The sequence below is a fragment of the Mycetomoellerius zeteki genome, unplaced genomic scaffold (assembly GCF_001594055.1).
Source record: "Mycetomoellerius zeteki isolate Tzet28-1 unplaced genomic scaffold, Tzet1.0 scaffold421, whole genome shotgun sequence".
Classification (NCBI taxonomy): domain Eukaryota; kingdom Metazoa; phylum Arthropoda; class Insecta; order Hymenoptera; family Formicidae; genus Mycetomoellerius; species Mycetomoellerius zeteki.
This window is the reverse complement of record NW_017257416.1, coordinates 967,627-980,990: the sequence shown is the minus strand read 5'-3', so window position 1 is coordinate 980,990 and position 13,364 is coordinate 967,627. Positions and strand designations below refer to the sequence as shown.

The window sequence follows — 13,364 nt, the reverse complement described above, 5'->3', positions numbered from 1 at the left end:
TTTTCATGTTATTTGTTCACTTAGTCATAAAATGTATTATTCTGACACTAAAAAATGTTGAATATCAATTTAATATAAACTATTTAAATAACAATCACATTATGTTAAATTAACTCTCGAATATGTTAAAAAATTCAACGCAAAAGTTTAACAAACTTGAATGGACCATTTTCAACATAAGTAGGAAATATTTTTTATTACGTATTATGTTTTATTAATAAATTATTATTATATTATTATTTTCATAAATAACTAATCAAATTGTATAAACCACATTTTAATATAAATATTTTAATCTTTTCTCTCTCTGTTTTTCTTCTTTCCTTTTCTATAATACAATTTTATTGGTAACTTCTTGCATGCTTATAAATGACAGCGTTGCAAATCTGCCTCTCGTATTAGGGCGAGCGAGGAAATTTGTCGAGGATCCTTCGCGATAGCCATCCGGATAAATCGGCCCGGCTCTTTAATTCATCTTCGTTACGCGCGTCAATCATCCAATCGCGCTTCCTTCACATGCCTTCATTTTTCACCTTTTTTCTCTGTGACTCGATCGATAAATTACGGCGCGACACTTGGTAGTTCCGTTCCTTTGACATATTTTCATCGCGCGCGAAGAAGTTAGCCATCAGTGTGAGAGTCCGCGAATGTTCAACGAGAAGCGTTGAATTTTTGCGCGGAGCTTCCGCTCGTGCTTTTTACGCTCTACGACATTTTTATACACCTGTGTACTTTTTCTCTGAAAAACCGAACCATTTCTCACTAGATGTGAATACGAGACCATGCGGAAAAATTCAAATTCTAGCAACCTCCGCGCCGAGGGACGGGAAATTAAGTTTCGCGCATTTCTGCATCAGCTTTATTACATCGAGGCGCGAAAATGCATACGGCATTGTCGGCGAAATACCGGAATGCCCTGAGGCGTGTCACATTGCATTTTCTCCTTCTTCAAATCGGGCGCCAGTTTTCGGTCTTCGATTTTTCAATTTGCCAAGCTTGTCGACGCGGATACTTTATAACGTGCGCGGTGTATCGTTTCGGGCGATCGCTTAATTCACAGTCCCGCATGTTATGTAACCGCGCACACCTGTTGGCACAGAGCTGATTTCCGGTGTCGTAAGAGGCTATTTTTACAATTTTACGATTACAACGATAACGCGATTCAATCTCCAAGATATTAAATATTTGAAAAATCACATAAATATTATCTCTTGATTCCCCATTTTTAAATGTTCATTTGTATGCGCGGCCGTACTGTGCACAATCGAGATATATGTGCTGATGTTATCGCCATCATTGTTAAAACGAGTACTCGATAATCTGTTTTGCGATGCGACCTCGCGCCGTTAAATGAGTTGCTCGTCGTTTCCGGGCCGGGTCGTAAATCGGAGAACTTTGTGCACTGACCCGCGTGTTTGCACACACACACGCGGTATCGTGTGTCCAAAAGCCTTGAGTTTGAGCAAACAAGACGAAAACAAATTCCCCATAGGAAATTTAATTACCAACCTTCTCTTCGATGTATCTTCTCTTTACACTCAAGTAGCAGAGACAACAGGGTTGTTAAAGCTCCTGCTATGCGCGCATCAATTGTCTACAATGTTTGCTAATACCTATCGTTTCATTGGGCTCAACAATTTATAAAACAACGAAGTAAAATACTTACATAAGGATGTTGTAACAGGAAATAAGAATTAACAGGATACATTTACTATTATAAAAGATATATCAGTAAAATTAAATCGAAAACGTAATAATGAGTAATAAGATATTCATATATATACGTTATATATAATAAAGAGAATTTATTATAACTAATATAATAGATAAAACAATTTACTCACAACAGATAGATTTATAGAAAAATCTTTACCTTTTTATACGTAAAAGAAAGAATAAAGTTTTCTGAATTAATAGAAGTTTACATCCGCGAATGAAAAAGCAAAAAAGGATTTGGTCGCAACAGTTCGAGCAATCTGAAATATCGGACAAAAATTGTAAATTGATCGAATTGTTATGAGATTTTTCTTCTTTTTTCATTCGCAGATGTAAACTTTTATTAACTCAAAAAACTTTGTCACTTTTTAATATCATTTTTCTTATCGAATATTATTTTTTAAGTAAAAAAAATGTTAAAGGTTTTTTAAAAATAAATATAAAATATAATTATAAAAAAAAATTCATCAAACACTTTTTTAAAAATTATTACAAATGTTTCGATATTTTATTTTCTTAATTATCTAATTACGTCTTTGAGTTGCGATTTTCGCGGACAACTTCGAAAAGGAAAAGCTTCCGACATCGGGGTGTTCAACACATCTTTTATTTATTTATGCTAACCAACTGAATGCGGGCACTCGCTTTGTATATGTGTATAGACTTCAAGTTTACAATTTTAAAATTTTATATCAGGTACATCGTAGTGCACACGTTCTCCATATTGATATGTATGGGGCGATGCACTTTACTCTCTTTGGTCGAAACGCTTTTCATTTCCTGCCGAGGATACAACCGATACAAAAAAAAGCTCTTCGTACGATTCTCGAGAAAGAACGTAGTTTCTTTATTATTTTATCAGCTCGTTTCTACGTTCTCGTATTCCTTTACATCTATAGGAAGCTCTGTTTAAGCTCCCTATACTGCTCTCATAGAAATTGTTTATAAAATCGGAATAAACAGAATATTTAACATCATTCATTGTCAATTGATTGTCATCGTTCCTTGTCAATTGATTTATCAGCATTTATGTGTAAAATTTTGATTAGCAAAAATTTGCTGATCCCCATCTGGCTCGTGTTTTCTATATCGTTTTCTATATTCTTGCTACTCATTTTACGAAGTCTGCGTTCTATTCGATTCTTCACTCGCGAGACATACATGTCAAACTTTACTGTCACGAGATTTCATAACCACGGACTGTTATTTCACATGTCAACGTGACTATAGACTCTATAACAGTCTGGCCACGAGATGACAAACTTTGGATTGGCCTGACGTTTTTGTCAACTTCTCTGTAAGTTATGAAATGAGTAAGATAATATAAGTTAGAATAAAGCACATATAAAAAGAGGCAGTATATATATATATACTTTTTTTTCTGAATCTTTGATAAAATTATTCGTAGCCAAACTCTAATTATAGAGTCTCTAGACGTGCCGAAGACAAAATCAGGTCATCTCCGCCAGATATTCGTCGGTAGTTGATATAAAAAATATCTTCGCATTCGCGGTTACTTAATCTCTCGTCGATCGTAACCTTTTAACTGCTCCCAAGCTCGTTTCGTCTCTGCCCATTTAATTTTGACTGTTACACCATTTGCCTTGCCTTAACGTAAGATTTTTATTCCGCCACGGTGTAACGCTTGCTTCCTCGCCGCTTCTCCCTCGTCCGCCTACCGGAACGTAATAAATCCTAGCCATCCTGCACTCTGCTCTCTTACTCAAAGCGCACCCTCGGTTCTCTCTTTCTATTTCTCTCAAGTTCCTTATTCACCCTCGTTTGACTTTTGTCTTTTTTTGCACTGTGTGCACCCCCGTTGAAATTGTGATAACCGGGAAGGAACGGGCGAAATGTAATTAGAAACAGCGTCATTTTTAAACCGTTCTTTCCTTGCTCTTAGAATGAACTCAACCTTTAGCTTTTCACCCTCGTTAGGGTACGCGTCCAGATTGGAGACTAAACCGAGAAAGAAAGAACAGATCATCGAAAAAGAACGACACAAATGAGATGGAGAACGGCCATTTGGAAATTACAAGAGCTATCAGATACTTGGGTATAGAACGGGTAGAGGAAACTTTAGTGAAGAGATGGGTTGTAGCTAGCTATATATACGTCAGTGATTCTCAAAGTACTATTTACGCTAGCAACTAAAATTTTCTAATCAGTTCTCGTGAAATAATAAATTGAAATGAATAAAGAGAAATGAATAAAGAGAAAGAAAAGAAGGTGAAAATTGTTTTTCGAAAGCCCAGAAAATATCACATTGTTTAATTCTTAACAACGGAGAGCAATAATGTGCAAGACGTGTTTTACAACGTTTAAGGCGTGAAATGTTTTATTTAATTTTTAATGGTGCTTTCTAACCAATTTTGTAGGTTAATTTATTTCCTTTCCGTTTTAAATAGTTCATGCAAATTATAAATATAACTTTTTGCTATTAAAAGAACATGTTATATATTCATTTAAATGTACCTCGTAATTCTATACTGACATGAATATCTGATCTGTTATGAGACGTAATCGTTTCTCAGACGTCGTTTTCGCAGTGAATTATACAACTTGCGCGTATTCTTATTACACGTTAGTTGTTTTTAAAGCGCATTATCCCGAGACGCGTCATAAAACTCGCGCTTTATCGCGCACCAAATTATGCATCGTCGTGAAAGCTTTAAATAAATTTATGTATCTCGTGGCGGCGAAGTCGAGATATTAAAGTTTGAGAACCTCTACGCGTTATACATCGTCTGCAACGTACGCATCTTCGGCTGTTATGCTCTTCGTGATAGACCCAATGAACTATATATACCTTAGCCAGAGGGGGCTAGCTAATGACGACGATCTTGAACCCGACTGTTAAAGACGGATCGTGAGGAAAGCGAAACTATCATCTACAAGCTTGATTGGTGTTCTGTACAAGCCAGAGTTTGTAATTCGTACGCGAAATGTGACGGTATCAGTTTGCAAATGTCACTTTTGATATCGCTTTGAAGTATCATATATTTTATTGGCCCTGGTAATTTAATGATTTGTGGTAGAACTGAGTGACGTCAAGCACGCTGTTATTAAGTTATAATTTCAACAGCAATGTTTTATTTACTATATGATAGCCGCGCAACTCGTGAAAACTATCCTTTCCGATTGCAATTCTATCCAAGCTGGATTATTTCACGTAATTACAAATTATGATGATGCAAAGCTGCGTTTCACACTGTATTTACTCGCGTTCATTTAATTATTTCTCGCTTTGCACTGATGAAAATTATAGTAGTTTCTAATAATTCTTGCAAATAGTATTATTCCATTCTTTTGCTAAAAATAATAATATAATTCACCTGACTCTAATTAAAATAATAAATTTTATATTATATATTATCGATTAGGTAATAATAATATTCAATTGATAAAATTTTATATTACGTAATAGCATAATATACGAAAAAAGATGGTTACTATATGGAGTATAAATGTACACAGAAATTATCTCATATTCAATCTTAATTACACTCATTAAATTTAAATAATATAACTGAATAATGTAATTAATATCAGAATCAGTTCAATTTCTACATGGCGTAGATTTGTATCAATAGATTGGAGAACGACAACATCTCTACGTTTTGTATACTTGTCTCCATAATACTTGTACTATATCTGTACGTACTTATTTCCGTAATGGACAGAAATGTACACATATTTATATGCATAATTCAACCAACAGACGTTTCGATGTGTCAGATTCGCTGCACGATAGTTTAAAGTATAATATATATGTAATATGTAATGCAATCGAATTTTCATGACAATTTTAACGCTTAAGAGATTTTCACGAGCAAGATCGATTCTTGCGAATGGCCTTTCACAGTCATTGTGGTTTTCTCGGAACACGTGCTTAAAACATAGCACGGTTGTTAGCATTGTTAGGTGTAAGTAAAGAAAAAAGGAAGTCATCACTGAAAAACAGAAAAATGGGGAGAGGATAGAAGGACGTTTATCTTTTAAAGCAGATATAGCGGAAGGACAGCACGCGTTCACGGAATGAGACGCACACGGTGTGCATTCGTGCGCTCGAAAGCGCAGCAGCTAGCATAAGTGAAAGCACTCACCCTCTTGCCTGAGCAGCATCACGAGGAGCAGCAGCACAAAATCCATCGCTCGGCGGCGCTCGCGCACCCTCCGGTCCACAATTCGTAATTTTCACCCAGTTTCCTCGGCGACTGGCAGCGATCTTGCCAACAATTCTCTTCTTCCTGATGTCACAGAAATGTCGCGTAATTGTAATGACAGAAAAAACGCAAACGTTTATCCACACACAGCGTAGATACAGCGGGAGGTGTTAATGAACATTTCTCATCGGTTCACGTCAAAAAGATTAATTGGAGATACAACTTGGTTTCATTAATCTCGCGGATGTTTAGAATCGCTTTGGCCAAAAATTTAAAGCGCAATCTCATGCTGATTCAAAATTGATTATAAAATTTATTCAGAGCTTAAATGAGCGTTTTCAATAAGTGGATCAATGGGATAATTAAGTAATGAAAAGTTAATGATTATCGCTCTTAATATCCAAGTTATTAATTACACATTCATTATTTTCTAGTTTCAAAATGACTTATATTTAATCCTATTTTCATAGATAATGAAGCTTATTTGGATAATCACCGTGTTGTCCCATTTATACAAAACTGCCAACCACCTTATTTGAATTTAATCACCGTCAAAGCGTTAACTGGTTCGAAGGTGCGTTCACGGCACGGTTTGCTCAAGCGGAAAAGAGTTGTGCATGGACATTCATAGCGTTAGAGACAATTGCAGAATTGATAGATGAAAAAGAAAAAGAGAGGAAACAGAAGCGGACTCGTCAGGCACGCGTGAATGCCCATCGTACTGGTCTTAATTAGCGGCGAGCTTCTACGTTATTCCACTGTCAATTAAATTTAATGATTGCCGCGAGTTATTGTGTTTTCACTGTGCGTCTGACTCAGGGAAGAAACGTATACGCAGTTAAAGAGGCGACCTCCTTAACCCGTATATGTGCATTTATTTGCGACTTCGCTCATTCGCCACGCGTACTCTCTTCATTCGAAGGCTATTCCGATTGATTATCGATTGAAAACGAAGAAACTTTAAAAAAATCTAATCTGACATTCGCGCACTAACATTTCATCTTGACGCATTCTTGGGACTCCCACTTCTGGAAACTGACCTGTGACATTATTCTTTTTACACCGGAAGTTAGAAATTTTTCACGATTGAAAGTTTTCTTTCTCTTTCTATCTTTTCTCTTTACTTTACCAAGGTAAGGTGCTAAAAGCGTTCACTTCGTGAGGCGAGTGCTCTTCATCTTCGAAGCTTTCGGTTGAGAAATTCCGGTAATTTCACGTGGCCCGCTGCTTAACTGGATTTCCTCGTCGCGAGGAGTCGTAAGTCAAAGTGCAACGCCTTTTAATTCGCGCTTGCGAGGGAAACTATACGCTTCTCAACTGACTACTATAAAGACGGAACCGAATTAATAAGCGCGTATAAAAATTACTGAACCGGCATGAATAAAATAGACGGCGCCGCGACATCCAAAAATAGAAACGACCGACCAATCCTGCGTTACTCTCCATCCACGTTCATTCCGAAATGAGCGAGTTAATCTCCTTAATAATTACCAGCTGTCAAGACAGCAGGAAGATTGTCATGGCAGTACTAAACGCAGCTCGATTCGAGCCGCGTAGTACCCCCGAATGAATTCATAACGAATTTCATCTTGGATAATCGTGGGGCCGAGCGAACGGGAAATCTCGGACGAGCTCTTGTCTGAATAGCCCGAATCAGTCGAGAATACTCGGCGATTTGACGGGGCTTCCGGGGGAGAGGCGATGTGCCAGGCGAGCGGAGGAGAATGGAAGGAGAAGAAAAGAGACGAAACTGTCGAGCAACTGCTCCAACGGACAGTAGATGCGGATTTTAAATGCAACTTGTTGCGAGTTTGCATTGCAAGTTCCGGGCGTCGTCCAGTGTCGAGACGGCCGCGGCCGCGCGCGACAGAGCAACGCTCTTAGAAGGAAGTTGCCGACACGTATACATGCCTCGCCGATCGATCGTCGTACAGAGATATAGATATAGGTGGATAGATGCACAGAGATGACGCACGGATTGCACAACGGTAGCTGCTAATGAGCATGGAGATCGAACAGGATGTTACTGTTTATCGAGCGAGGCTGACCCGCCTAACTTCGAAATAGTGATTTGTGTTTATAATTGGGATGTATCTTGCGATGATTCCGTTTATCCGTGCCAGTTATACCGTCCGTTTATTCGAATCGTATGTGCAACCTCTATCGGAAATCAACCGCTTTTCTTCAGTATCTCAGCAAGCATTCGAGTATTCAATTTGGAGTTACTTTACTGAAGCAGCACATGTTTGATCTTACGTATTTGATCTTACAGTTCAGCATCGTCGGGCAGTCTGGAGATTAATGGAAATATAATTTCCGTGTCCTACATACGACATTCGATACCGAAAACTAAGATTGACTAGATTTGGCCTACTGTAATATCGTTTTCTTTCTTTTTTTTTTTTTTTTCAAACTTGTAGATAGAGATTGGTGCACACGATTTTCAATACATGTACGTACATTCACTTTTCTTCACGGCCTGTATCATCGATCGGAGGTACTGAGTTGTAGAAGCATGTTGGAACGCCGAAACGAAAAGTTCAGCTAAACACGATTACGAAGTTTACTACGCGGCACACAATATCGATAGAGAGCCGCGAGCGAAGCGAGAAATATTGTTCCATGTCGTGGTTTGCGGCATAGTACGATACTTTCACACGCGATTTATCTCGGGACCGCGACAGCCTCGCCACCCATGTTCGTAAATGATTCCAAGTTTTAGAGTTCGAAAGGTCTGCTGGAACTCGCAATTGTAGGGCCGGTATGGTTTATTTATTTGGTAAAACTCCTCGCATTCGCCTTGTTGGTTTTTTCCCCTCCGAAACCCATGTGCGCAGAGAGCAGCGCGAAACACAACCCCACAAGCAACGGCCCGTGTGTGGCCTATGAGAATCGATTTGTCAGCGAATATTCCCCTTCGAATACATCCGAATAAGGGGCGGCGTGGCCTACCCATTCCTAACTTATTCACACCGTGGTACTTTTTATTGTATCTATATCGACTCTGCCTTCACGAAGAAATTCTTCCGACGGCAGTATTACGATATGAATAAACAAAGAGGATTTTATCGTCTAAGACTATCCTTCTCGCCATCACGCGATGAAAGTTAAGACACCCAGTCTGAAGAGAAAATATTTATTTGATACTGTAAATATTTCTCTGGATAAGATTGGATGTTTCTTTTCAACTCTTGAGCGTTAATTTTGAATAACATATCATTCAATTCTTGCTTACAAAAATAATAGTTAATTTCCTTTCGCTAAAAAGCAATGCTTCATCTAAATTTAAGGCTTTTCAACGCAACGCAGTTTTATGTACATTTTTAACAATCTGTTGAGAATTCACTTAATAGTTCCGGTACTAAGATTTCATTTTGTTAGTCAAATTAATCCTTCTGTCAATGCATGAGTACCAATATCGAAATTTAAACAAGAATTTTTATATTTTTGTGTGAATTTCGTTATGACGCTTTAAAAACTCCCTTCGAACAATAAAGAACAGTTTTGCACAGATTTTGTTGCACTTTTACATTTTTGGCATAAACTTTAGGAAACACCGAGGGGGTAACCACTAGCTGAAATATTGTCCCACAGATTACATGATTTCATATGATTTCATCTGATCACAAATAATTTTTTTCACTACATATGAAGTAATTTGGTAAAATATACGATTTTATTTAATATTATATAATGATTTCTCGTAGTTACATATGTAATTATCGAATTATACATAGAGATTTCATATGAATTTTATAATGATTTCGAGGACTCTGTCCCACGATTACATTAAGTGGTTACCCCCTCGGGAAACACGGCAGTGAAAAGCAAAAAATTATGCATTGACAGAAGATTTAACGATACGCGATATTTGTTCGAATCTGTTGAATTTTAATGCTAATACTTAAAAAAATATAAGCAATAAAACGTAAGCAGTAAGCAAATCAATACATTTTTTATTTGCTACTGCTTATGTTATTGCCTTACGTTCTCTACTGTAATTGGCCGATTCTCTCACACATATATTATTTATGTATTAGGACTGCAACACACAGTGCAAGCGTCCAATTATAATAATTTTTGTTCAAGTATAAAAATTTTTTTTACCAATTTTTCGTTATGATACCTCAAAAACTTCTTCAGTTTTTGAGGCGTTATAAGTTTCTGTATAGTCAATTAGAGATGAACATTTTTGACAATTCTTGGCTATGATTGACTAATTCTTACTTTTTGTACGTCTAATTCTTACTTACTGTACGTCTTACGGTTACGAAAAATATGTAGGACAGTCCTTACTGTACTTAAGCTTTTTTTTGTGTGCCATAACCTTTATGCCCTGAATGTTTCGCATGCCTGATTTTGCCGATCGTTAATTTCACTCACGTACGATTTCTAGCTGCGATATGGGAATAGTTGACGGTATCATTGCGTCACCAATTCAATCGTTTCGCTCTCGTAGTTATCCATAACTACCATCTGCGCGACACTGTCCTCGTTCTCGAATGCGAAATTCTAGCCTCGCCGTGCACTCTGCTCTTATTGCCTTTTTTTCCTATAAAAAAGCTCTCGCTTTCCACTGCTCGTCCCATCGATATGCATCGGCGTAAACTCAATAAAATCGCTTGATCTCTCACACAAAATCAAAACCAATGTGACGCGCGCGCCCCATTTCTGCTTTCGCTCTTTTTATTATAATTGATCGATCATCAATTCTACCAATTCATGCGATCGACAATGAACAGGATGCTTGCTCTTTATTGTTCTATCGTTTTGCTCGATTATAAGCGATGACATGACTTCACAATCCATCCCTCGTGTTACCCAAAGTTCTTGATCTCAATTTAAATGCGGCTTTCCACAATTTTGCCGGAAACGGGAGGAGACGAGCTTCCGCTTCGATAATCGTGTCTGGATTCAGCGTAGCATTCATCGAGCGGATATTCCCTCGTTTGTATCCTTACGACTTAATAAATTTCAATGCTTTCGCGCGAGCGAGCAACCTCGATGTGTGTATGTGTATATGTGTATGTGCGTGTGTATTCCCAATGTATGTGAAATATTCCTCCAATATTTCATCAGTTTTGCTTTGAAGACTATTCGAAAAAGACCGCGCAAGAGTTGAATAGTTACAGAAAGAAAATAGGAAAAAATTCATCACGTTTTACTATCGTATTAAACACGTTTTCTTTATCAAAAATACGAATCTTGCAAATGCACGAAAAGGATGATTTTGCTGAAGTATATAAAAATTTAGATACAGATCTGAAAATAATTTTGTTGGATTACGAAAATAATTATAAACAATAATAAACGATTTATTAGGACCGGTATAATGTGAACACAACAATAAGTAAGAAACAATGCCTATCGGTTGAAGCTGGATCTTGAATGCTTTAAATAATTTTATGTGAATTTATATACCACCTCTGTCAAAATAATTAAGTAGGACGCTCAAACTGGTTGCTTAAAATGTCAAATCTTTTTGCAGCATTACTCATCTTACTTGACATTTCTACATAATTATTTTCAAATTTGCGTTTAACTAAATTTTTAAATACTTCAGCAAAATCTTCTTTCTGTGTAACCGATCCATGTTTGTGGTTGATAATCAATCGAATAATTGAGCCGGCGGAGAATGAGCGATAGGTTGTCGATCAAGTTAAGTAAGCTATATGGATTATATTCCTAATTTGCATAATTCTCTAGATAAAGGAAAATTTGCGTTACGCGTGCAGGTTACGATAGACATCCTCTAATCAACTGAAAATTGGCAAAACCGCATTTATTTCCAATCACATGCACTGATTTATATTATGAGTTAATTTAAGCATACTGCATTGTAATTCCATGATTCCACATAATTCTGTACATATATTACATAACAGTATAGGATGAATATATTAACTTGAATTGCGAATGTATACTATTCGCGATCGAGATTCCGATCGGTTGAAATTTTGCGAAACCACATTTATTTTATATCGGTACCACCGCTATGATTGCTATCATTCTCTCTATGGAATACAGAGAGATTTGCCGATTGCGTGTATAATGCGATAGCGATGTATGATGTACTCGTTAACTCGTACTATTGGCGATCGTGCTTCTGACCGATATCGAAATTTTAGCGTGACCGCGATTTATTTTGGAATGCACGGGTATGTTAATTCGCATTGCTAGGACGATTTGATGGTCGCATTGGTTGCGCTGCCGCGGTATTTGGAGCCTACCTTCGCGGCTCTATCCGGGTTAAGAGCGGCTCGCCGCAATTCCGGGGACAGCATCGAAATTCTTCCGGCCGGCTGGTTTCATCGCGCGATCGAGTAACCGAAAACGCGAAAGCGCGGTTTATAGACCGGACGGCCGGTGAAATTAAAATTAGAGGCAGTGACGCTTTTGGTCGCCCGCAATTTTTGTTTTTTCCGACAGTTTTTCCATTCGCGTGCACGCGTTCGCCCCACGGACGTGATCGGGACAGATGAAATCAGTGCCTGTACTCGACACTACGCGACTTTAATTCGCCTGTGCGGCACCGTCCTCGAGAAAAAGACATCGTCCTTTGTACGCGCGTACGCGCGTAAGTCAATCTGAAGATATGTGTAGCCAAACGTGTGTACTCCAGCTTGGATTAATCCCCATTTCCTTGCTGACCGCAAATTGCACTGGCGTGAAACGTCGGAAACTAAAGTTCCGAAGATTTAACGTCTCGAGTTCCAGAGTTAACTGCACATTTTTCAGTCGCACGGCCGCGTTTTTTGCATACCGCGTATCCGTCGCTCGAGGTGAAGAATACTTTCCTTTTTCTTCTACCTCGAGCACACACGTCGATTTACAAAACGCGCAACAACTTTGTAAATCGCGCCGCGACGCGCGTGATACCGTCGACCGGGTGAAAGTTCGCGTCGCGGATGGCCGATGCCGACTACGAAAGCTCGACCGCGCGTCGTTTTACCTCCGTGCGGCGGTTTGTAGCACCTGAGCGCTTGCGCGCCTCGTGCCCGACAGGTGCAACTGCATGCGCCGAGCCGCGTAGTCGGCGACGATCGTCGACGAGCGCCGAGGCGCCCAGCGTTGAATAGCGATTTATGCGTGATCATTACCCCTGTTTCTACTTGTTATTATATTATTATTGTTATTATCATTATTATTACTTTGAGACGCGTTGCATCGCTGAACATTGTACTCTCTGATCGCGAAATTGGCACGTATACAGTTGGTGAGACCAGCCTTTATAGTCATACCTTTGTAAGCATTTCCTCGAAAATGTACGTAATAAAAAAACATTTTGTATTTGCAAAACTGATCCATTTAAATCCTTGTTAAAACTTTGTGTTGAATTTTTAATATATCCTAGTGTTAATTTAATATAACGTGATTATATTATTTTAATATTTTGTATTAAATTGATATTCAACGTTTCTTAGTATCAAAATAACACATTTTATAAGAAAAGAGACAAACATAAAAATGTTTTTTAAAAGA

The 13,364-nt window shown here is 38.1% G+C and overlaps 1 protein-coding gene across 1 annotated transcript in view; it reads right to left on the bottom strand.

Moving 5' to 3' along the window:
• LOC108726446 (cell adhesion molecule 2) overlaps positions 1-12,693 on the bottom strand; it is a 90,050-nt gene extending 77,357 nt beyond the window's left edge. The window contains exons 1-2 of the mRNA XM_018454019.1: positions 12,113-12,693; positions 5,823-5,966 (exon numbers count right to left, since the gene is read on the bottom strand). Of these exons, the coding sequence (XP_018309521.1) occupies positions 5,823-5,868 (46 nt within the window). The 5' untranslated portion in view covers positions 5,869-5,966; positions 12,113-12,693. The remainder of the gene's footprint in view (positions 1-5,822; positions 5,967-12,112) is intronic.
• Positions 12,694-13,364: the final 671 nt, after the last annotated feature.